Source organism: Notamacropus eugenii, chromosome 1 (assembly GCF_028372415.1).
Source record: "Notamacropus eugenii isolate mMacEug1 chromosome 1, mMacEug1.pri_v2, whole genome shotgun sequence".
Classification (NCBI taxonomy): Eukaryota; Metazoa; Chordata; class Mammalia; order Diprotodontia; family Macropodidae; genus Notamacropus; species Notamacropus eugenii.
The window spans coordinates 170,442,842-170,466,765 of NC_092872.1; the positions used below are offsets into that span (position 1 = coordinate 170,442,842).

Consider the following 23,924-nt stretch of genomic DNA (forward strand, 5'->3'; position numbering starts at 1 on the left):
CTGTACTATGATTCATCTGCTTTCCCTCGTCACTCATGGTTCTCAGTGCCACTGCTGTTGGTGGCTTCCCCCTGATTCTTTACATAATACATGCTCTTTGCCTCACCCACGCCTCTCACCTACATCTTTCTTCTTCACCCACAAATTGTTTTTTGTTTGTCAGCTTTATGATTCTGCTTGGGAAGTCCAATGTGGTTGAAATTTATAGATGGCTGAAGCAAAGTGACACACTGACTAAGTCTACAAGAATGAGGGAAAATTGGATTGGGACCAATAGATTGGCTGTTCTAAGGTCAGCTTTGACTCATTAAGACTGCCCTGAGAATGGCAGAATTCTTCCAAATATCAGTCCTTCCTACTTTTGGTCTGGCTATTGTAAATTGGATTGACGGAATGTTTTGGTCAAATTCAAGTGACGTGTACTTTTTTCTAGATTCCACTGTTTGGATGATTCCTACACATTTCTCCTGAAACTCAAAACACTATCTGTTCTTGCTCTCTGCTTAGGTGATAGTTGTGTTTATGATTTGGGCTATGACACCCTCTGTGCAAGAATGTCAACTTAGAGCTGGGTATGGTGGTACCTGCCTATGACCCTTGCTACTAGGGAGGCTGAGACCGATGGATCTCCTGAATTCTGGAATTCTGAGCTGCATTGGGCTCTGCCAATCAGGTGTCTACACTATGTTCAGAATTAATATGATAGTACCTCCAGGTTCTCAAGGATGGACAAGCCAGCTCAAGTAGGAAACAGATTGGTCAAACAATAGCTTGATTAGATCTATGAATAACTCCTACATTTCTAGCCTGGATGAGAGAGGGACACCTAGAGTCTTAAAAAAAAATCAACTTACTTTGTTTGTTGGGACTTGAGTCTTCTATTTTTTCAGCTGTACCTTCACCCTCATCAGGTATCTTATTAGGAAAGTTACTGAATACGTATGATTTGCTGATGTCCAGTGTGGTTTTACTAAAGGGTGACATAGAAGAATACATGCTTGCATAGCCATTTGAAGAGCAGCTTAACGCAGCCAGATCTAAGGCCTTCCCTCCAGTGATGATGGGGATGTTTAAGGAAAGCTTTCTTCTTCTACTTGGTGAAGATGACTTGGTAATGGACAGAGGTGGTGGGGAGGAGAACTTGCGATTAGCTCTTGGGGACTTAGGAGGTTCACCATATAGAAGCTTGTTGTTCTGGCCGCTGGCAAATAAGAGCTCCAGTGACCTGTTGGGAAACAAAAACTTACTCTCTTTCTGCCAAAAGGAATATCAGAATCTATTTTTTCTGTTCTTTCGTGTTGGCCAAATCCCAAGAACCACATGTTCTTTGCCAATATCCATATATTCCATTGTAGTTTACAATGCAAGGCAGCAAATGTGAGCATCAATAGAAGCATTTTATAGATGAGGAAATCGAGGCTCAGAGAAGTTCAGAGATTGAGATCCATGACGTTACTGACCATTCTCTCCTCCAAGATTAATCTTTCTTCTTTGGGTTTTAATAACACTATTCTTTCCTGGTTCTCCTCATACCTATGTGATGCCTCCCTCCTTATTAAGTCTACTTTTCTTGCTCATGTTCTATATCATACCCCCTCATTGTGAATGTGCATCAAAGCATTTTCTATATAACCCCTGACCTCTCTCTATGTAATCTCTCTTTCAGTGACCCATAAACTCCAACTGGTTTAATTATCACCTCTGTTCAGATGATTCCCAGATCTACATATTCAATCTCATTCTCTCAGGAACTTGAATCTCACATCACCAGCTCCTCTGGGATATCATGAACTGGATGTCCCACAGGCATCACAAACTCAGCATGTCCAAAACAAAATTTGTTATCTTTTCCCTCATTTTCCTCTCTTTAAAATGATTGTCAAGGGTACCACCAAACTCCTAGTCACACTCACAACTCAGTATCATTCTCAACCATTCTCTCACACCCCACATATAATCATGTTTCTGTTGTTACAATATCTCTCATATATGTTCTCTTTTCTGCTTACACAGCCACCACCTACCTTACTTCAGCCCTTTATCATTTCTACCCTAGATGATTGTAACTGTCTATTAATTGGTCTCCTTGCCTCATCTTTTCCCACTCCAGTCCATCCTTCATATAACTGCCAAAATGATTTTTTTAAAGCACAGCTCTCCATTCAATAAGATCTAGTGTTTTCTAATTGCCCTCTAGGATAAATATGAACTCCTCTGTCTGGAAGTTCAAGACCTTTAAAACCTGATCCCAATCTGTCTTTCTCATCTCCTTCACACCCTAAAGTCTAGTAATACTGGCCTTCTCTATGTTCTTCACATTCAACATTATTTCATTCCTCCCTGTGCCTTTGAGTTGGTTTGCCCACATGCATTTATCCTTACCTTGACTTTGTAGAGTCTCTAACTTTCTACATAGTTTTTCCTGATCCCCTCCTCTCTTTCCTCTAATTATCTTATGTTTAACTGCTTTGTATTTACTCTGGATATGCTCATATTTGTATGTGTTGTTTCCCTTACTATTTCCAGCACCTAATAGTGCCTAGTACATAATAGATACTTTGTAAGTAAGTATTTGTTGAGTAATGTTGAGCCAAATTTCTTTATTTTTCAGTTGAGAAAATTAAATATTTAGTAAGCAACCTTCTGATCTCATTTTGAGTTCAAAAGTAAGTTTACCTAATGGGAATAGAAAGCACTGATTGACCAGTGCAAATATTGGTCAGTCAGTGCTATAATTTTCATTACAAGTTGTTACCACTCTATTTCTTATTATAAATTAGTAAAGCAGCTTTCTAGTTCAACCAGTCTAATCTTGTGTTAATATTGGTAGTGCGAGTTGCCTGTTTTGCCAGGTCCTGGTTACCTTTGGATATGCCGACCATTGAAGGACTGAGAGATCAGACCTTGGATCCATAGTACAGCACTGAGGCTTGGCCTGAACTGTCTGGTCAAATTCATCTATGCGATGGGAGTCTGCATATGTACCATATAAGCCTTTTTGAAAGCCTCTAGAGCCAATCAAAAAGACTCCACTTCAAAATGTGTTCAGCAGACTGGAAACACTCAAAGAATGCCCATGCCTCCTCCAGTCTCTTCCCTTTCCTTACGTAATACAAGAATTCACCAGAAAGCAGCTTTCTAGCACCTGACCCATGATGCTGCTATCTTCATAAGTTTTCATCTTGAACATTGCTGTAACTAACAAATGAATTGTTCTCTTTGACCAATGGGAGTCTGTACATTGACCATGCACACGTTACATCTCTGTTGACTATATCTTCCAACCCTTATCCTTGTCCCCTTCCCATTTCTACCATGGCCTCTTTTGGGCTTTGGACCTGGGACCAAGAGGTTGTGTGGACAGGGGGGTACTTGAGGATAGGAAGGAGGATGAGATGTTTAAAAGTCCACATATCTTTGTTCTCTGAATGGCCTATACTTTTAGAGTCATGCAACCTAAATATATAGCAGAAGAGGGATTGAGAACCACATTGGTCTTAGCAGTTTTCATTCCAACAGTTTCTGCTCTCTTGAAGCTTGAGGGAAGGAGCCCCTCTCTTCCTTTTAGGGTACACAATGAGAGTACTTCTATGGGCTGCTGAGGTGGAAGAAGTGTTTCTTCGTCAAGGTTTGCTTGATGGCTGGAATTTCATTTCATGACACCAGTCAGATGGAATGTGGTTCCACAAGACAATGTATTAACTGCCCTATGAAAGTGCAATCTAGCATGTAAAAGAAAGCACTTAAGAGTCTTTTCATCCTTATCTGACCCAACTTGTGCCAAGTGAAATCTTAAGTTGAAAACATGCTTCACTTGAGAAACGACTGTTTCCAAGGTATTCAGCCAGAGATGCAGGAAAGGTATTGAAGTCAGTATTTTTTGCATTGTGTGTAGTTCATTAGAAAGTGGAACAGAAGAGAGAGCTGATTATGTGGTGTATGAGGAGGTTATAGTGGGGCCATGGATATAGTGGGCATGATCATGGGGTAAATAGAGGCAGATAAACAGATTTTCTATCTTTCTTCCTTTTTGTAAGTATTTTCGTCATTCTTTTACCTCCTATGGATACAATAAGCAAATTCTTTACTGCTGTATGAATAAGTCCTAGGTCAACTAAAATAGTATTATATAGCTAGGACATCTGACTGCAGGCTAGGTTCCTGGACATCCCAATTTTAAAAGGACATCAGTTTTTGAGGTCAATTTGTGCTGTGGAACTCTGTTCTAGCTAATATTACACTTAATAATTTTTTAAATAAAAAAGTTAAGACTAGGTCTCCCTATTTTATCCAGGCTAGAAGTGTAGATACTACTCACTGGCCTGATGCCACTCTGATTCTGGAAGCTTTGACCTGCTCTGTTTCTGACCTTGGCAGACTTACCCCTCTTTGGGCAACATGGTGGCTCCACCCTCCTAATCCAAGAGGTTAACCAAATTAATATCGAACTTATTATGGACACTTGATGAGCTTAGCTATAGTCCACTGAAGCTTACAACTCCTGAATTCAAGCCTCAGCCTCCCCTGTAGCAGGGCATTGAAAGCAGCAGGTATTATAGGTATGTAACACCATGCCCAGCTAAGATTAAATTTTAACATGATCCTTCCAGTAGATCCTTATACAGGACTCATGTTACATTAAGTTTCACACTCTATTCATTTGTATTCTAGCAAGGTCCTGATATATAAGTATATATATTTTATTAGGAAGAGCTCTGTAGATGAATCCAGTCCAAAGAATCCAAGGTCTAAAAGAAGTCTGACTATAGGAAAGTTCTGTTTGTGTTTTTAAAAGTTTTGTTGATTTCTTTTATCTTTATGACAAGGTTATTTCACTCTATGAAAGGGAGCATGACACAGGGGAGAGTCAGCCTCAAAGCCAGGAAGACCTGAGTCCAAATTATGCCTGTATCTTATTCTTTCTGTGTGACCCTAGGCAAATCACTTTATGTTCTAGGTAACTCTCTAAGATGATAATTTTCAGAGAAGGGGCTGACCTGAATTGGTAGAAGGAGTTTCCTTACCTGAGAGTTCCCTATGAAATCACAGGTCCAGTCCCTATTGGTAATTCACTCTACCCCGCCCTTCCAGATTGTACCCTTCCTTGTGACAAAAAGAAAACCAATTAGGTAAAAAATCAGATACAGTGACAGCTTCTGACAATGTATACAATATTCTTTCCTACTAGACACTAGCCTTTCTCTCATGAAGGAGGAGGTATGTCTCATTATCTGTCTTCCTAGACCTTTACTAGTTTTTTATTTATTCAAGGTTAGGCTTTGTTTTAGTGATTTTTTCACTTATCAGAAAAGTAATTTCTAGAACAAGACATGATTAAATCAATCTTGTTTCTACCCATTGGCTTCGTACCAAGAACATTGGACTTAGAGTGATCAGGGTTCCATCAAAGGATGTGACATCACTATGATACTGGCTTTCTGATCATATGCAAGCTGCATGATCAGTGGGCCACAGTGCCTGGCATGCAGTAGGTGCTTAATAAATGCTTATTTTTTGATTGATTGGTATTGCCGAAACCAATAGTAAAAATGCTTGCAGGTTAGTGAGTAAAAAAAACCCAACAACAAACAAAAGCTAGACTACTGGTTTCCTCTTTAGCTCTAAAAGGACTAATTTTTAGCAATGATGATCTCTGTGAGCAATATGGCACAGTGGAAAACATCAGAGGAAAACCCAGGTTCCCTGACCTGGGTTCAAGTCCTGCCTCTGACACTTATTACTTGTGTTAGTAGAGGCAAGTCATTTAACTTCCCTGGACCACAAGTTCTTCATCTGTAAAATGAGGAGGTTGAACCATATGACCTTTCCATTTTGGCTTTAGATCAGTGATGATCCCTTCCAACTTTGAGAGTCTCTGATCAATGAGAAGAAAGGCATTCTGGGTCCTCATAAAAATGATTAATTTGGCTCTAAAAAGTTGATCCACTAGTTTTGGATTCAGAAGACTCAGGTTTAAATCCTTCTCTGCTACACACTACTGTAGAATGAAGGGTTTATACTAGATGGTCTTTAAAGGGTCTTTAACCCTAAACCTATAATCCTATGATCATAGAGGAAAAAATAAGTTTTTATTCATCTTTTGGTGGTGCCTGATTTTGAAAATTATGCAGTAATGCTAATGGAGTCTCTTGGCTTTTTTTTATAATTAATATATAGCTCAGTGGATCTACTGCATTAAAATTGACAGGATGACTCATGAATCCAAACAGAAATGAAGCCACCAATGAAAGCGATGAATTTATACTCAGCACCCAGATTCAGAAGTATGGGATATGTTTGGGTCCTACTAGCTGGTAACAATGGTGATGATACCTGTGGTATAAACATCGACCTCTCTAGCCTTACCTTGCAGGTATTGCACTGATAGGTTTCTTATAAATCGTGATGAGCTTGTCCAGAACCACCACAGCTGTTGTGAACACCCGGTAGGAATGCAAGAATGTGTTGAGGAAATCTATGCTCAGGAACCTTAGGTCTGTGAGCCTTTCCAGAAGGCGCCCTACACTGGCATAACGGATCTGCAGGACTTTACAGGAGTTCATGGTTTTGCTGAATCGGATGTCAACATCATCACAATATAAGGAGGCGTCTGACCTGTTGGGAAAGACAGAAGGAAAATGTGACCTTAAGCATTGTTTAGATAACATGGGCAGTTTTGGAAAGATGAAATAGTGAAGGGAAAGGTCTCATGAGTCAGGGTTACCAGTGAATTATAAACTAATCTTCTAAAACAACATAACACTAAACACAAAGTAGCCCACTCACTTTTTCTTTTACTCTAGCTATTTGTCCCTTAAGTGGCACATGTAGTAAAAGGAAATAAATTAGAATTTATTTTTCCTCCTTTGAAGAATTTACTCAGTTAAAAGTAGGTGAGTGGCTCACTTCAAGGAAACTATGTGGAACACTTCTCATTCTTTTAGAGAGCTGCTAATTAATGACCAAGTTGGTTTGGTTATTTACTTTCATTTTTGTCAAATATACTAAGTACCGAAGATGTGCTGGTTGCTATGAGAGATACAGAGAAACATAAGACCCAGACCTCACCCTCACCCCCGCTGGGGACACAAGATATATACACATGAAAAGCTAATATGGTAGTTATAAGAAGACAAGGCAGACAAGATGAGGCTGTAAATGTTAAATACAGTTATATTAAAAAGTTTATTCTAGTTAAAAATTTTATTTCTATACTGACCATATTTTAGTACAGCTACTGCTGAACTAGCTCTATGCAGCATAATATAGTAAAAAGACCATTGGTCTGGGAAATCAAAGACTTGGTTTCCTGCTAATGAGTCAGTTGTGTGACCTTGGGTGATTTTCCTCATCTGTAAAATGATGGTGTTGTAAAATGATCTCCAAAGATCTTCCAATTTGAATAGTCTGTGGATTTATGATTCAAAGAGGAATATAGGTTTAGAGCAGTTATAAGAATTTACATTCAGGAGATAACTCCGAGCTTTATAGGATTTGGTTAAGTCAAGAGGAAATGGAGGACATTCTGTCTCTGTGGAATCACATGAACACAAGAATGGAAGCAAGAACAGGTATGTTTGAGAGAGAATTGAGTAGACCAGTTTGGTCTTATATGGGAGACTCAATTTTTCTTTTGGACCCTTATTTCATCTTTACTTATTCCCTGTCTGTACTGGTTGTATGGGAATGGTCAAGATAATAGGACGAAAAACCTTTCTCATTTGGTAGTCTCATAAGTGGTATAGGTTTAAACTCTAGTTCTGCCAAGACAAATTCTAAATAGAAGTGTTGCACTAGTCCATCAGCTGCAGGAATATTGAAATGTCAAGGGATTATAGAATATTAGAGTTGGGAAGGACTGGAGGGCATCCTCTATCTCCTGCTCAATCCTGGAATCTCTTTTATGGGTATTTGTCAACTGGAGGTTCTCATTCTGCCACCTGGTCAACTCAGAACAAGATTATTCCCTTTTCTATATAGTAACCTTTCCAAATTACTTTGTATTTATTTAATTTACATTTTGTAGACAGCATGGTTCAGTGAACAGAAAGCTGGCCTCAGAGGCAGAAAAAACTGAGTTTAAGTTCCTTTTCTGATACATCCTGGCTAAGAAAGTCATGTAATCTCTCTATATTCTAGGCAATTGTCCAAGATGATAAGTTGTAGAGAAGGTACCTACCAGGATTGGTAGAGTTTCTTTACCTGGGTGTTTCAAAATGTGTATCTATGAATATATGTACCTATATGCATATCTATCTCTACATGTCTGTCACTCTATCTATCTGTCTATCTATCTATCTATCTATCTATCTATCTATCTATCTATCTATCTATCTATCTGTCTATCTATCTACGAAATTCCTAGGTATGGGAGCTATATACTCCCAGGTATATATGTCTACACATACATATGTATAAATACATTTATGCATATGTATATGTATATGTATATGTGTATTGTTCTTGTGTCAGTTGCTTAGTCATGTCCAATAGACCATCATATTGTCTATGGGATTTTCTTGGCAAAGATACTGGAGCGGTTTACTATTTCCTGGTAAATTTACCACTACCATGGAGGCTAAATGACTTGTCCAGGGTTCATATAACTTGTAGGTATCTGAGACTAGATTTGAATTCAGGTCTTCCTGATTCTTGGTTTAGGGCTCTGTCTGCTGAGCCACCTATCTGCCTTCTGGGCAAACAGAGGTTATGTGATTTGCCCAAGGTCACATAGCCAATTAGTGTCTGAGGTTGGATTTGAACTCAAGTCTTCCTGATTTCAGGCTCAGTGCTCTATCCACCAAGTCACACACACATGCATGTATGAATGTATGTATATATATATATACTTGTACATATATGTTTATACACACATATAATCTCTATCCCTATATTTTTCATTTACTTATTTTTGTTCAAGTTGAAAGGGGAGATTGTGTTTTACTTTGTCTTTTTATTTTCTGCACTTAGCACAAAGTTCAGCCAATAAAAGAAAATGTTTGCTGAATGAATGAAATACTTAAAAGACGGTGATCATGTTCTCATTAAATGTAAATAGAAAACGAATACCCTTAACCTAGGATGACTGTTCTGACCGTCAAAAAATGTGTGCATTTGTATATTTGTGCCCTAGAGAGACATTTTCTCTTCACCAGTCTTATCATCACTGTTTTTTTTTTTTCAACCACTCTTGACACTATAATCTGTGGCAATATCTTTCTTAAATTGTAGTGTTTACAAGAGAACACAAGTCTGACCAAGGTAGATTACAGCCTGAATGAACATTATGCTCTCATTAACAAAATACAAGACTGGTCTCCCTTTCCTTCCCCTCCTCCCATTCTCAGGACAGGGTTTGGGAAGAAGAGAGGGGAGTAAGGGACATTTTTGGAGAGAAACTGGGATTACTTTGAGGTCTCACAAATTAGGAAATAGAACTATGCCTATGGATGGAGAAAGGTAATGAAAGAATTACCAAGAAAGTCCTTCCTGGCATATTTCTTGTCTGAATCAGGCTGATGTGAGGGTTAGAGTGTGAGAACAGGTTGGAAGAGTTTGAGGATTCCCAGAGGTCAAATATAGAAATTACCTTTTTTCCTCTTAAAGTTAAGTTTATAATTTTATTAGGGTAAGAAGCTTGTGGTGGGGCTTTACCATAGCACCTTCTGGGCAGATTATAGTCTTAGACAGTTGCCTGGGACCCTGAGAGATTCAGAGGCCTGTAGTCATGCAGCTAGTATATGGCAAAGACACCAGGTTCTCCTGACTATGAGGTCAGCTCTCTATCCGTTATTCCTCACTAGCTCTTAGCACATAGAGTGTTGAGTTTACGTTATAGAGTACCTAGTACACCTAATCTCCCCGGTTTTCCTGTCCCCATCTTTTCTACTGAAGGAAGAAAATCAAGTTTAGGGAAGGTGTAGGACTCTTATGATCCCACAGCAATTCGGGGGAGGGGGGTGGATGGGGCAGAATTGGATTGAAATGGCTCTTTCTTCCCAAATCTTGGAATCAAGCCCAAAGATTTTATTACACTACTTGATGTTGCTCTTCATATGGAGTTTGGAAATTTGGGAGGTTAGATGATGATTAGGCAAGAAATTCATAATTACAAATGAGTATTTGTATATCTCTTCTTAGTCCTATTATATTTTATAAATTAGCCATGCAGACTCTCTGCACTTCTTTTCAAGTGTTTGATATTCAAGAATGGGAGATTTACTTTTGTTTCTAAAGGCTATGAGAAACACTTAAAACACTGAAATTCAGAGGTGAATTCTCCTTTCCTAGACTTCTGTGTGCTATAGTGGGAGTCAGAAGACATGGGTTCTAGTTCTGGTTCTGTGACCTTGGACAGATCCCTTCATTTTTTTAGACCTGTGTTTACTCCTCTGTAATATGGTGGGGTTGGACTAGATAGAGGTCCTTAAACTTTTTGGAGGGTTACACGTCCCTGTGGCAGTCTGTTGAAAATTATGGATCTCTCCTCAGATTTATGTTTATTACCTACATTCATAATTGAAGGAAATTTTAATTTTGCTTAGAAGACAATAAAATAAAAATTTATTTTTTCCCCACCAACCACCTGGCATCTATCCAAAGACCCCTTGGTGGTCCATGTACCCCAGGTCAAAAAAACCTTCAAGACTAGATGACCTCTGAAATTCCCATGAACTCCAACATGTTATGATTTTATGGATCTTTCCCTTTTCCTGAGGATTGAGATTAGGTGCTAGAGTTTTCTCTCAGGTGTGGCTTTGGCCATTTCAGATCTCTGCGGGAGTCTTTTGTGGTTCAAACTTCCCTTCCCTCCTCCAGTCCCCAGAGTAGGATTTGAGAAGAAGAGAGGGGAGTAAAGCACCCTCTGTAGAAAGAAGCTGGTATTAACATCTCCTTGAGGTCCCACCAATTACGCTTTTGTGAAACGTCAGTCAGCATTTGTTAGGCAGATTCTGGTCAAATGATTAATGAGGCCTGAAGCTTATGGCACTATACCTCAATTCCCAGTGCAAATGCAAAGACATATTGTTCTTTAGCTGATGCATCTGCTTTCTTCTTTTATAAGTGTATGGGTATTTGATCAAGGGAATTCTTGATCAATTTTATGAGTTTACCAAGGAAATGGATCTTTGTCTGAAAGCATAGGAAGGGCAGATCTTTTGGACATAGGCATGAGCACTAGCATCATGCTGGGAGGACAAGGGGATCTCCTCTGATTGGTTCCCATTGCCTGGGGATGCTTCTAAGGTGTTACTGAGTGAGAATAAGATAGGGGCAGACTCTTATGGAAAGAATGGACTATTCCCTATAAAAATAACCTGATTGCATTTTGGAATGTAAATTTTATTTTTTTCCTCTCTCTCTTATGGAATTCCAGAGTGGGACACAGAAAATTGAACTTTCAATCTGGAGTGGGTGTGGAAGGATGGAGGATTTTTTTCCACTCTCCCACCCAGAAGCAGATGATATTGTGGTAGAATCAATTGGCAGTAGAGGATGTGTGCTTATACACAGTCCTAGAGAGGAGGTCAAGGACATAGTTTCAGGATTCTGACCTTCTGTGTAAAGGAGGGGAAATACTGAATACCCTAGTCATTGTGATCCTGGAATCTAGCCTGTGGGTGTGAAATCACCCTGACGGGTGATTTCCTGGGCTGTTCAGCTTTGAGAGTTGCCTCCTGGGTAACCCTAACTTTGAGAGTTCAAGAATGGAATTTAGGAGATAGATAGAGATAGATAGATAGATAGATAGATGGATAGATAGATAGAGAGAGAGAGACAGAGAGACAGAGACAGAAAGAGAAAGACAGAGAAAGACAGAGAGGCAATCAACTTACTTTCAGAGACCATGGGGGTTGAGCTGCTCTTTCAGCTAGAAACCCTAATTCTCAATCATTTTGGAGGCAGTTAGAAGAAATTAAAGAAAAATTAGAAATATGTTTCCAGTTTCCTCTTAGGAGTGTCAGCCACATGCCTGCTTCCTTGGGAGATATTTTTAAGATGCATCCAGGTAAAGGTTCATACCCTTTGATGTGGTATTGGTTTCCCGTCAAGTTGATGGGGAAACATCAAATTAATCAAGGACTCACTCACCAACTCTCTCCTCTACTTTATAGCATTACATGGTCATTTTTTTCTTCATGACTTAGTTCTTATTGTTCTCTTTCATGGATAACTTTGTATCTCTTTGATTCATGGGACATCTTGCTATTCATGCTACCATTAAGCTCACTAGATGGTGTAATAATTATAAAAAATTAGTGGATTCCATTAGCAATAACTATGTTAGTATTAAAATTATGAATCAGATATCACTAATAGTTGACTAGAGAATATTTTTATTTCTGACTGCTGCTTTTGTGAAACGTCAGTCAGCATTTTAGAACTAAATTAACATTTGTGAAGGGCCAGTAATCTCAGAGTTAGAGAAATTTAGAAATCACTTATTTCAACGTCTTAACTATCTAGTCCAATGATTTAACATGTCCTAAAAGCTGTGCCTTCTTATAAAGCTGAGGAAATCTCTAGGCCAGTCTTACAGAAAATTAAAAAAAATCATGAGTTCATAAATTTATTAGCAGACCTTATTTAGTGGTCATTTTTAGTGGAACTTCTGTCATATTATTTTGAAGAGAATAAGCAATAGTAGAAAAAATAAATTTTAGTGAGGCAATGGTGGATTTTTTTTTTGTTATTGCTAAAAATACTTTCTAGTAGCCATATTTCTTTTAGGTTTTTGGCCCACTGAATTGGATTAATCTGTAGAACTATACTTGGCCAAATGCTTACACTCACGTGATCTGGAACCTTACTAGAACAAATCACTGGAATGGAGAATTTGCTATAACATGCGTAGAAGGATCATATTCTAATGTATTTTGCCTAGAAAGAAGTTCATTGTGTGGACTTTAGATACTCAAATAACTAGAATACATGAATGACTTAATTGATTAAAATATAAATTGATTTGAGCCTTTACTAGGCATTTGGTGCTGATTTTTTCTCAGATTGGAAGATGAGGAGGGGGCTATGTTCACTTTTATCCATTTGGTTCAGCAAAGTTTATGTCCACATGATGCCAGATGATCCATGTACAAAGCAAAAGAACTAGTTGTTTGGTATGGAAAATAGCAGGATATAGCTATTCACATGGGTGACAAACCTGAAAATGACCTAGACAAGTAGCAGGCCCTGAGATTAATAGGTTGGGGATATAAGGCAAATCCCCAATATGGGAACTAGACTGATCAATATACAAATAGCTAATTTGTTTAGGAGCAAACTGGAAATTCTGACTGTCCGAAGATAGTCAAGGCAGAAAAAAAATCATCAAAAAGTCATTATTAAGGTCAAGAATCCAGGTTAGTTAATTCAAGACAGGAGCACCAGCCAGTGACTTTGTTTCTTGGGTGGATGCCTATTTTATGGTTCTTGCTTGTCACGGGTGGCCTAAGACCATATGTGGGCATAGAGGGTGATTACAGAGAATGAGAAGTTTGGAAGGAGGCCCACATTCCTGAGCCATGCTTGGAAGAATTAGGACCACAGGGAGGTTCTTGCAGTTTTGTTTTCACAATGATAAAAATCAGAGTATTTGGGAAGAGTGACTTCACCAAGTTTTTCAGCTTTTCCTATGGATATTTGGTACTGGGTAGACACTGTTACTAATTCATTATTTGTTTATTATTCTTGAACTTCCTATTGATTTCCTATGTGTTTTCCTATGGATCCAGGAAAATATAGATTACATTTCAAATATCACATCTTCAGAAACTAGAAAGACAGAAAATTTTCTATCTAAAGTCTTTATGGGCTTCATTATGATGAACTGAAGTACAGATGTTGAAACCCAATGGAATTTTTGAACTCCCTAAGACCCACCCATGTAGTAATGAATGGTTTGATTCTCCGTACATATGGTTAGATTCTCAACCACTTTCTTAAATGCTGTCTCAGAAAATTCTGGCAATAAAAAAATCACTTACTTGATCATTTGAGGAACAGTGACTTTGGAGTTTTCTTCAAATGCGTTCATCATGAGGCCATTACATCTAATATTATCTACACACTAGAAACAGAGAACAATGTGTCACATATCTAACTGAATGGTTAATGAAGCTCAAGAAGTATGTATTAAGCATTTATTATGTTCAAGGTACTGTGCCAAGTAATGGGGACACAAAAAAAAAAAGAAGCTCCATGCCCTCAAGGATCTTACCTTGTACTGAGGAGATACAACATGTACACAAATACGAAGCAATTCAGGGGAAGGAGGAGAGGACACAAGCCACTGGGAGTAAAGGAAGGAATTTTGTGCAGTAGATGGTATTGTAGGGAGTTTTGAAAGGATGGAGGAATTCTAAGAAGTCGAGGTAAAGAACAAATACATTACAGACCCCCGGGACATTTTGAGCATCTTGGGAGATGGAATGCTGTATACAGGGAAAAAGCAAATAGGCCAGTTTGATTAGAACAGAGTGACATGAGTGAGATCAGTCTGTTGAGCAAATAAGAAGCCAGACTGAAGGGCTTTAAATGCCAAATTGAGGAGTTTGTATTTTATCTTAGAAGTGAAAGGTAGACTTTATAGTGTCTTAGGCAGGAGAATGATGTGATCAGACCTATGCTTTAGGAATATCAATTTGGTAGCTATTTGGATTGGAAAAAGACTGAATGGAACCGTGGAAATAAGGAGGCTTTTGTAATATTCATGCAAGAGGTGATGAGAGTCAGAACTAGGACCATGGCTGCGTGAGTAGAGGTAAAGGGACTGATGTGTTATATATATCATGGAGGTAGAATTTACAAGACTTTGCAACTGACTGAATGTAGAGGATGAGTGAGAGTGAAGAGTTGAAAATGACTCCAAATTTGCAAACCAGGCTAGTAACTAGAAGGATACCCTTGACAGAATTAGAGGAGTTAGGAAAAGAGGAATATTTAGGGGCAGAAATAACAAATTCTTTTTTGGAAATGTTTGAGGAATTATATCTTCATATTCGCTGGTCTTTAAACTTGAGTTTAATATTTCCTTCAATAATGAATGTCAGCCATAGCAGGTATGTAGGGAGGTGTGTGCTTCATGACACTGCCAAAGCAATCCTTGATACAGAAAAAGTTAAGAAACAAACTCTGGATTGGTGGGAGAGGGGGAAGTGGTTTGAGGAGAGTAGAAGAGGGTTGGAACATAGTATGGGAAGTGTGAAGGGGAATCAATCAGAGAAAAGTCAAAGGAATGAAAAAACTAAATGTCTACATATACAGGTTATTTTTAAACTGTGGAAGAAAGGGCAATGAGAAGAGATACTAGTAATATTAGAAAGAACTATGAAAAGTTTAGTAATCAGAATGGGTGAAGTTAACGTTTGTTCACATTAGTCACAATTCAGTGAATATAGGCAAAATATTAATCAAATGCATGGCAAAAAAATCTATATGGAAGATTTTTAAGCCTGATCTGTTGACTTCTTTTAAACAGTGTTTGAAAATCAAGAGGTGACCACAGAAACAAAGATTTTTCTCTCATGATTAAAAAAGATGCTACCGCCTCATAGGGTTAAAAAAGAAAAGAGTGAGACTAAATAAGGTTCTTTATCTAGAGTCAAAGTTCGAATCAAACAGTGACGTGAATAATCAACACAGAATCAGCCTGGTGTAGTGGAAAGAACCCTGAACTGGGAATCCAGTATCTTAGGATCTTCTCAGCTCTGTATCTAATTCATCTTAGTGCTTACTTGCTTATGAGTAGTCAAGAAACAGCATTTACTTAGGTTTTAAGAATTCAGTGCTTCAAATCAGTAGAGCAAAACGGAAATTGTATGTTTCTGTTTATCTGATACTAGCCTCACTTCTTTGGTCCTCAGTTTCCTCATCCCCTCAATCACCTAAATTACTTTGGGGAACTGATCTGTACTTGAAAGCCTCTTCCACTTCTAACATTCTATAATTCCTTCAGATCCTGTAAAAGAGTCTGAGATCTATCAATTTATCAATTGATATTTACTAAGCTCCTACTATGTGCTCTGTGCTAAGGACTAGAGATATAAAAAGAGGCAAACAACTAGTTCCTGCCCTCATGGGACTTACAATCTAATGGAGAGACAATAGACAAATAAATATATACAAAGCAAGCTATATACAGAATAAATAGGAAATAATTAAAAGAGGGAAAAGAACTAGAATGAAGATGGTGGTGGGGAAGTTGTTCTATAGAAGACAGGATTTTCACTGGGACTTAAAGGAGTCTGGGGAGGTCAATAATTGGAGTAGAGAAGGGATGGGGGACAGCCAGGGAAAACAGCCAGTGACATGGGCCTCCTGGATTGAAGAGTAAATATAGAGGAGTAAGGTGTAAAAAAGATTGGAAAGGTAGGTTATGAAAGACCTTGAATGCCGAATAGTGCATTTTGTATTTGCTCCGGAGGCAGGAGGAAGCCATTGGAGTTTGCTGAGTAGGAGGGTGACATGATCAGACCTGTCTTTTAGGAACATTACTTTAGTGGATAAATGGAGAATGGAGAGGAGTGAGGAGAGACTCAAGGCAGGTAGATCCACCAGTGGGCTATTCTAATTAAAGAGTGAGGGGATGAGACCTGAACTAAGTGGTGGCAGTGTCAGAGGAGAGAATGAATTGATGAAGACTGAGTGAAGGTACAGCCATTACTGGGAAGGGTGGTCATAGGTATGACAATGATACAGGGAGGCTGTATCATTAAGAGAAAGCCAGTTTTCAGTAAGAGCTGATAGATGAAAGGAATGGGAGAGGTAAAGTTTAAGATAAAGGGAAATTTGTTGATTATGAAACAGGCATTCTAGAGGGCACAGTGGATGGGCTGGGTAGAGTTAGAAGGAAATTTTGGTGTGGGAGGACTGGGGGGATTGGAATGAGAAATCAGGTGGAAGAGTGTGTGGAGTGAGATTTGGATGATGATCTATAGGTGTTCAGAGTCACTGGGATTTGAAGAATATGACCAGGAGTGAGAATATTCATCACTGAGTGGAGGATGTCACTTCCACTCTTCTACCCTCAAAAGATTGGCCCAGCAGAAGACAGAAGGCTTCAAGGCAAATGGAGGGTTGTTTTGCAGTAGAGATACTCTACATCCTGGTTGGGATAATGGGCTGGCAGCAGGAGATGGAAAATGCCTTGCGCTGGTACAGAGAGGAGTGATTACTTTAGGACAGATGGAAGATGCCAAGCCTGGGCTCAAGCACTCTTTCCTCAGGAAAAATGCTTCAATGAGCAGGAGATGGAAAGCTTAAGATATTAGTGCACTTGAGGTCTTTTCACCTGAGGAGGATGGCTATGGGGCATCAGCAGGAAGTGGCAAATTCCCTGCATAGATGAAAGTCTCCAGGTCTGGCCCTAGCAGCCTCAAGGGGCATAGGGCAGATAACTTTCTTAAACTTTTGAAGGGATTTTTTTTTTGCCATTGGAACAATAATTAGCAGCCAGTAAGAGTTAATATTTCTCCCAGGGTACCCAACTTGCTACTGGCCATCATTTATTCACTGATAGGGTCTGGCATATTTATTTTACTCTTATTCCATCAGGGAAAGATATACATACATACATATATATGTTATATATATATGTATATATATATATTTCTCACAACAATACTAGAAAACTTTGAACCCATTGACATTAAATATTGTAAAAGAACAGATTTGGTCAATATGACCAATCACCATTGATTGGTCATCAGTTTGATTTGTCTGGGTACATGATGGCTGAATGGATTGGACAGTAGTCTGAAATGATTATTAAGCTGGTCAATGGAAAAGCATATAGGTCAGCTTGGCTGTACCTCAGTGTGGGAGAGGTAACATATTGTAATGACATCCTGAGTACTATTTGTATCCAGAACAGCCTCAGGCTGAGAAGAGATAAGAGGTGCTAAACAATCCAGACTGAGAGCTTGTCCAGACCAAATGATCCAGGCACTCAGGATTTAGAGTTGGAAGGGGTCTTGTGCAGCATCCTAATCAATCTTTTCATTGTACCAATGAGGAAACTGAGACTTAGAAAAATTAAATGAGTCACCCAACTACACACAGGAATTAAGAACCAATATGCACATCCAGGTCTTCTGACTCCATATTCAATTTTCTTTTCATATACCTCATGGATACTGGGACAGGGGAAGACAATACATACGTAAAATTCTTTGCAAATCTTAAAGCATTATATTAATGCTATTAGTATTATTAACATTATTATTAATAACAATATTAGGCAGCAGTGGATAGAATAGTAGACCTGGAATCCGAAAGGCCTGGAGAAGATGAACTCTTACAGCAGGATGAGCTGGAGACCTGGCCTGAGTTGCCAGAAGATAGACCTTGAAGGAGTCTATCAGCTATTAACTGAGAAAACACAAAACTGAGGTGAAGGGGAAATGCCTATTCAACCATCCCATTAGATGCTCCAGGTCTTAATGTATTACTCTGCGTACCATAGTGTTATATAAGAACTATGCTGAATGGAATGCCTGGCACTTTAAGATGGCATTTAGGAGGTCATTAAGAACTATGCTCTGTAGACTTTAGTTTCTAGGAGTAATATGAATGTTAGAGGTATAAATGAGTTCTAATTTGTGTTGGTAGAGGAAGCACACTCAAAATAATAGGATAAGAAATTCATCAAAGTATCAACCTTTAAAATCAATAACAAGATTAAAATAAGTCCTAGGAATAAAACTTTTTTTTGAATCACATTTGCATTCCTGTCTTGGAAGAAAGTTTTTTTCCCCCTTATGTGGGGATTAATTCTCTTACTTCAGTATCTAATGATCCAAATTAGGAGGTCTAACAAAACTGCTAAGCACGCTTGAAAGCATGAATCCATAGCTTCCCAAGGAAAGAAAGCCACAGGCAGAGTCAGGCTCAGGTACTAGGAGGAGGTAGTTCAGTGACATTGACCAGGTGTGCTTCTTTATAAATACATGCTGTTCTTGGCTTCATCGCAAAATGGACACAAAAAATTTGGACAAATGTGCATATTTGGTTGCATTTCTAAGCTCCATTTTACAATGTCTGTAATGTAACTCTGACTCCTTAACTCTCACTTGCATATGATTGAAAAAAAGGGTTAATAGCTAGAATTTAGGAATTAGGTGCTTAAAATCAGGTAACAAATGCGAAAGGTAGCTTTTAGTTACTCTGAGAGGATCACTGTAAAGTCTACTAGTAAGCTACTGTTTATTGCTTGAATACTTGTGGGGCTGACAGTCTACAGAATTCCCAGTTAAGTTTGTAGTGACTAAAACTTGAATTCAATAAACATGTATTAAGTATCTACTATGTGCACAACACTGTGCTAGCTTCTGGGGATGGAAAAATAAAAAGCCTCCTTGTCCTTAAGAACCTTGCGTTTTACATGAAGAGGGTGAATACATCGTCTATAAAGCTACATATATATCATATAATATATACGATATATATGCATAAATTTGTCTATATATCTGAATCTCTATATAGATGCAGATATTTAGCAATTTATAAATGGATATTATAACTATAGTCTAGACAGCCAAATACTCCAATTGACTCTCTTTCCAACATCCCTTCCTAACTTCCTTAATTTGTCCTCAACTCCCAAGATTAGTCCATAAAGAGGAAATTGAGAATCCATTTTAAGAAACATTTATTTGCTTAAGCAATTACCATATATAAGGCACTATAAGTATGGAACTGGCAACCGCATGGACTTCAGGTCCTGACCTCTGCTTTTTACTCTGCGGGAATTTGGCTTCTTTGCAATATGTTGCTATGCAGCTACAAGGGTGTCATCATCTATATTAACACTACCTGCATAAACTCCACCAGATGTCTGTGATACTTAATGGCAGGTAGGCAGCCAGCCAGGCAGCCAGGTACAAATTTGAATAGAACGCTTTAATCACAGCCTCTCTTGCCTAACATAGTCATTCATTGTTTTCCTCTAACCTTCAGGAATGTGTGATCCTGCAAATAATTATAAATTCTTTGTCTTCTTAAGCAAATCTAACAATGTGCTCCCTCGAACAGAGTAGGGTTTTATGTTTCTTGATTGATTAGTGAAACTGACCCAAAAGGCATATGCTTTGACTTTTTTTACAGTAGTGGTGAATTTGCATCAATCCGCCCTCTCCTGCCTGAGCGCTCTCTCTCTCTCTCTCTCTCTCTCTCTCTCTCTCTCTCTCTCTCTCTCTCTCTCTCTCTCTCTCTCTCTCTCTCTCGCTCTCGCTCTCGCTCTCTCTCTCTCTCGCTCTCTCTCTCTCTGTCTTTCATACCTTTGTTAAGGATTAAAGGTGCCTTGTGTGGTATTGAACTAAGCAAAGTTAATTGACCTTTTTGTGAACCAAATCCGGCAGGGCTTCTTGGGTACTTGTTACTTGTATTTAACTTCCACACTTAATATCTTCTAGCTCTAGTTGGGTGTGGCTTAGAGTCTATTTAGAAAATGTTAGTTCAGTTCCAATTCAAGAATGATGCAATCTTTTAACATCCACTTTTATGACCTAAAAGTCCTTGTTCTAAATTGGACTTTAATCTGCACTCAAATTCTTAAAACTGATGCTTAATCCTGCCTGTTGTTCCGTAGTTCAGTCATGTCTGATTCTTCTTGACCCTGTGTACCAAAGCACAACCAATCCTGTACATGGAGCTTTCTTCCAAAGATACCAGAGTGGTTTACTATTTCCTTCTCCACTGGATGAAGGTAAACAGAGGCTACGTGACTTGCTCAGGATCACACAGCTATCTGGGAGCTAATTTAAACATAGGTTTTCCTGACTCCAGGCTCAGTGCTCTATCCACTAAGTCACCTAACTGCCTCTAAGACTAAATCGCAACTTTAGGTAATTGATGTTATGGGTTTCTTGAGTTTCGTGACAGAGTTTTTGAGCCTTGAAGTAATGTGTTCAGACTAATCTGCCTCCATTATTGTGCATTTGTACTTTCAGTTATTTTGCTTGTTTCTCTCTTAGGGTGGGTTTCTACTGTTTAATATTTCAGGTAAACATATAGGATAGGGATCAACATTTCCATCTCTATCTGTCCTGTTAGATAATGTTTCCCCTTCCACTTTTTGCAGTTAGTTAAAGGGTAAATTGGGAAAAGTCCCACATTATCCACCTCCAGCAAACCAAACCCTTGAGTCCTTCAGAGGAAGCTTTGCTTTCTCTTCAGATTTCTTCTTACCTGACTAATGTCACTTGTCCAGGCAGCTTTCTCTTGTCTGGAGGAGGCCACAAGGATGACAGTGAAAGATGGAGAGTCTTTTGGTTCTACCACAATCTTAAAATCCAAGTGGTCTATGTCTTGTCCGGAAGTTTTATCTTTAGAATTCAAAAGAGATCATGTTCATAGACCAAATATTCTTTTTCTCCTTTCTTTGCTAGAATACTTTTGAATGATAACCACTACACTTTTAGAAGCATTAATGTAAACATTGTACACAGCATCTTAATAGCAAGTTTGACCACTTATTATTTTTCCTGAGTCACCTCAGTTGGGGAATTACTTATTCTACAGATGGGAAAGGGGCAAATAAAATCAATAAAATCAAATCTATTCATCTCAGCTCAACAAAAACCCCCCACCAAGTATCTATTCTGTGTAAGGCACTGTGTTAGGTGCTAGGATACATAGAGAAAAACCACCTTGTAGCTTATATTTTATTGATATATACAACGTGTGTGAGTAAATTGAAGATATATGCAAAATAATACACATAAAGCAATTTGAAAGGGGAAGAAGAACTAGCAAAGGACCACTGGGGGGCACTTGAATTGGGCTTTGAAGGAAGGTAGGAATTCTATGAAGCAGAGGTAAGAAGAGAGTACATTCTGGGTATGGGGATGCACCTGTGAAAAGGCACATAAAATGGGGAGATGAAATGTTGTACCCCGGGAAAGGTTAGCAGACCAGGCTAAGCATCTTGGCCTGTAAAAGTTACTCTGGGATTCATTTTGTATTTGTTCATTTAATGCATAGTTCTCTTAATGTTTCTCTGCCTTTGTCTCTCTTTCTTTCAATATGTCTCTTTCTCCATGTGTCTTTCTCCTCCATCTCTTCTACCTTCTCTCTCTCTTTCCCTCTTGTTTTTTTCTCTCCCCCTCCTCTCTCTCCCCCCTCCTCTCTCTTCTCCTTTTTCTTCCCCTTCTCTTCTTTTTTCTCTCCCTCCTTCCTTTTTCTCTTCTCATTTTCTCCGTTTTCTCTCTCCTCCTCCCCACTTAGTCTTTCTCTCCACCTCTCTCCTCTCATATCTGTCACTGCTTCTGTCTCTCTATTTTCCTTCCTCCCACACAATGCCCCCCCACATCCAAACATATGCATTTCCCCCTTTGCTTCATCTGCCCCTCCCTCCCTCATCATTAAATGTTTCTTCTGAAACCAAAGGAAAGTTTGATAGATGCCAGAATGTCTGCTTTTTTGTGGCTTTGGAATGTTGTAAAATATCAAACTATTTAGCTTGAAGGGATGCTAAATCCACGACATTTTTATCTTATTAAGTATCTAAAACTATTCTTATGTTCTTGAATGCCTAGATTCATGAGACAAAAGTATCTCAAAAGGGACCATTATCATTTTGTCTAGTACATAATGGAGGCGTGAGACCTGGATTCTACTATTGGCTCCACCACTCACTAGGTGGGTGACTTTGAGTAGTCATTTTTTGTCTCTAGGCTTCAATTTCCTTATTTATGAAAGGCAGAGGTTGGATCAGAAGATTTTGTATTAGTATTAGAAGGGGGACCTTTTTTGTTTTTCATTTGGACCCCATGATTCCATCAGTCTATGGAAATTCCAGTATGGTAACTCTTCACCAATGCATATCAGCATTGTCTAGCCATTTTCCAGTCATGTCTGACTCTTTGTCATTTGGGGTTTTCTTGGCAAAGATAATGTAGTGATTTGCCATTTCCTTCTCCAGCTCATTTTACTGATGAGGAAAGTGAAGCAAACAGGGTAAATTGACCTGCCCAGGGACACACAGCTAGTAAGTGTCTGAGGTTGGATTTGAACTCGGCTCTTCCTGATTCCAGACTCAGGGCTCTATCCATTGCATCTCCAGCTGCTCTTCTAGTGTAACATGCCTTCCCCCAAATCATTTGAGAAGTAAAGTGACTTATTCCACGTCAAATTGGCAGGAGGGTTAAAGATCGTGGAGAGACTGTGGGTTAAGAGACTATTTCTTACATAAGCACATAAATGTAATAGCTGTATCCCAGAGCATAGGGAAACAGTGTTCCTATGTGGTGTACTGGATAGAGGATTGGCTTCAAAGCCAGGGAAACCCCAGTTCAAGTACTACCTTCAAGTACTATCCTTGACACATTCTGGCTTTGTTAGCCTGGGCACAGAGCTCTGTGCTAATCTCTCAGTGCTTTAGCCAACTCTTTAGGATTGTAAATTTTAGAGGAGTGCTGATCTGTCTTAGTAGAAGGAGTTTCCATATTTGGGAGTTCCCTATGCCAGTGAAATCAGAGGCCTAGTCTTTGTAACAAGCATTTCATTCAGTAGATCACAGAATTACAGGATTGAGAGTTGGCAGTAGCCTCAATGGCCATCTGGTTTAACCCCTATCTAAAAGTTTTACTATAACATTCTTGAAAAATATCTATCCAACCTTTTCTTGAAGACCTGCAATGACAATGAACTTACTACCTATCAAGGTTGCTCATTCCATCTTTGGATAACTTTGATGGTTAGGAATTTTTGATTGATATCAAGCCCAAACTGACCTATTTGGAACTTCTACCCACGGCTCCTGGTTCCATCCTTTGTGTCTGAAAACAACAAGTCAACAAGATGGTAAAGAACTGCATCATAATCTGTGGTCATATACACAGAACAAGAATGGAATGGATGGTACTCAGGATCCTTTGGTTTTATAAGAAGTATAAACATTCCTTGATTGTTGCCATTTTATTCCA

General features: G+C 38.8%; 1 protein-coding gene across 1 annotated transcript in view; it reads right to left on the reverse strand.

Moving 5' to 3' along the window:
• The window catches only part of RASGRF1 (Ras protein specific guanine nucleotide releasing factor 1), a 203,789-nt gene that overhangs the window by 43,860 nt on the left and 136,005 nt on the right, over positions 1 to 23,924 (reverse strand). The window contains exons 12-15 of the mRNA XM_072638744.1: positions 21,187 to 21,323; positions 13,986 to 14,068; positions 6,367 to 6,615; positions 855 to 1,225 (exon numbers count right to left, since the gene is read on the reverse strand). Coding sequence (XP_072494845.1) covers positions 855 to 1,225; positions 6,367 to 6,615; positions 13,986 to 14,068; positions 21,187 to 21,323 — 840 coding nt within the window. The remainder of the gene's footprint in view (positions 1 to 854; positions 1,226 to 6,366; positions 6,616 to 13,985; positions 14,069 to 21,186; positions 21,324 to 23,924) is intronic.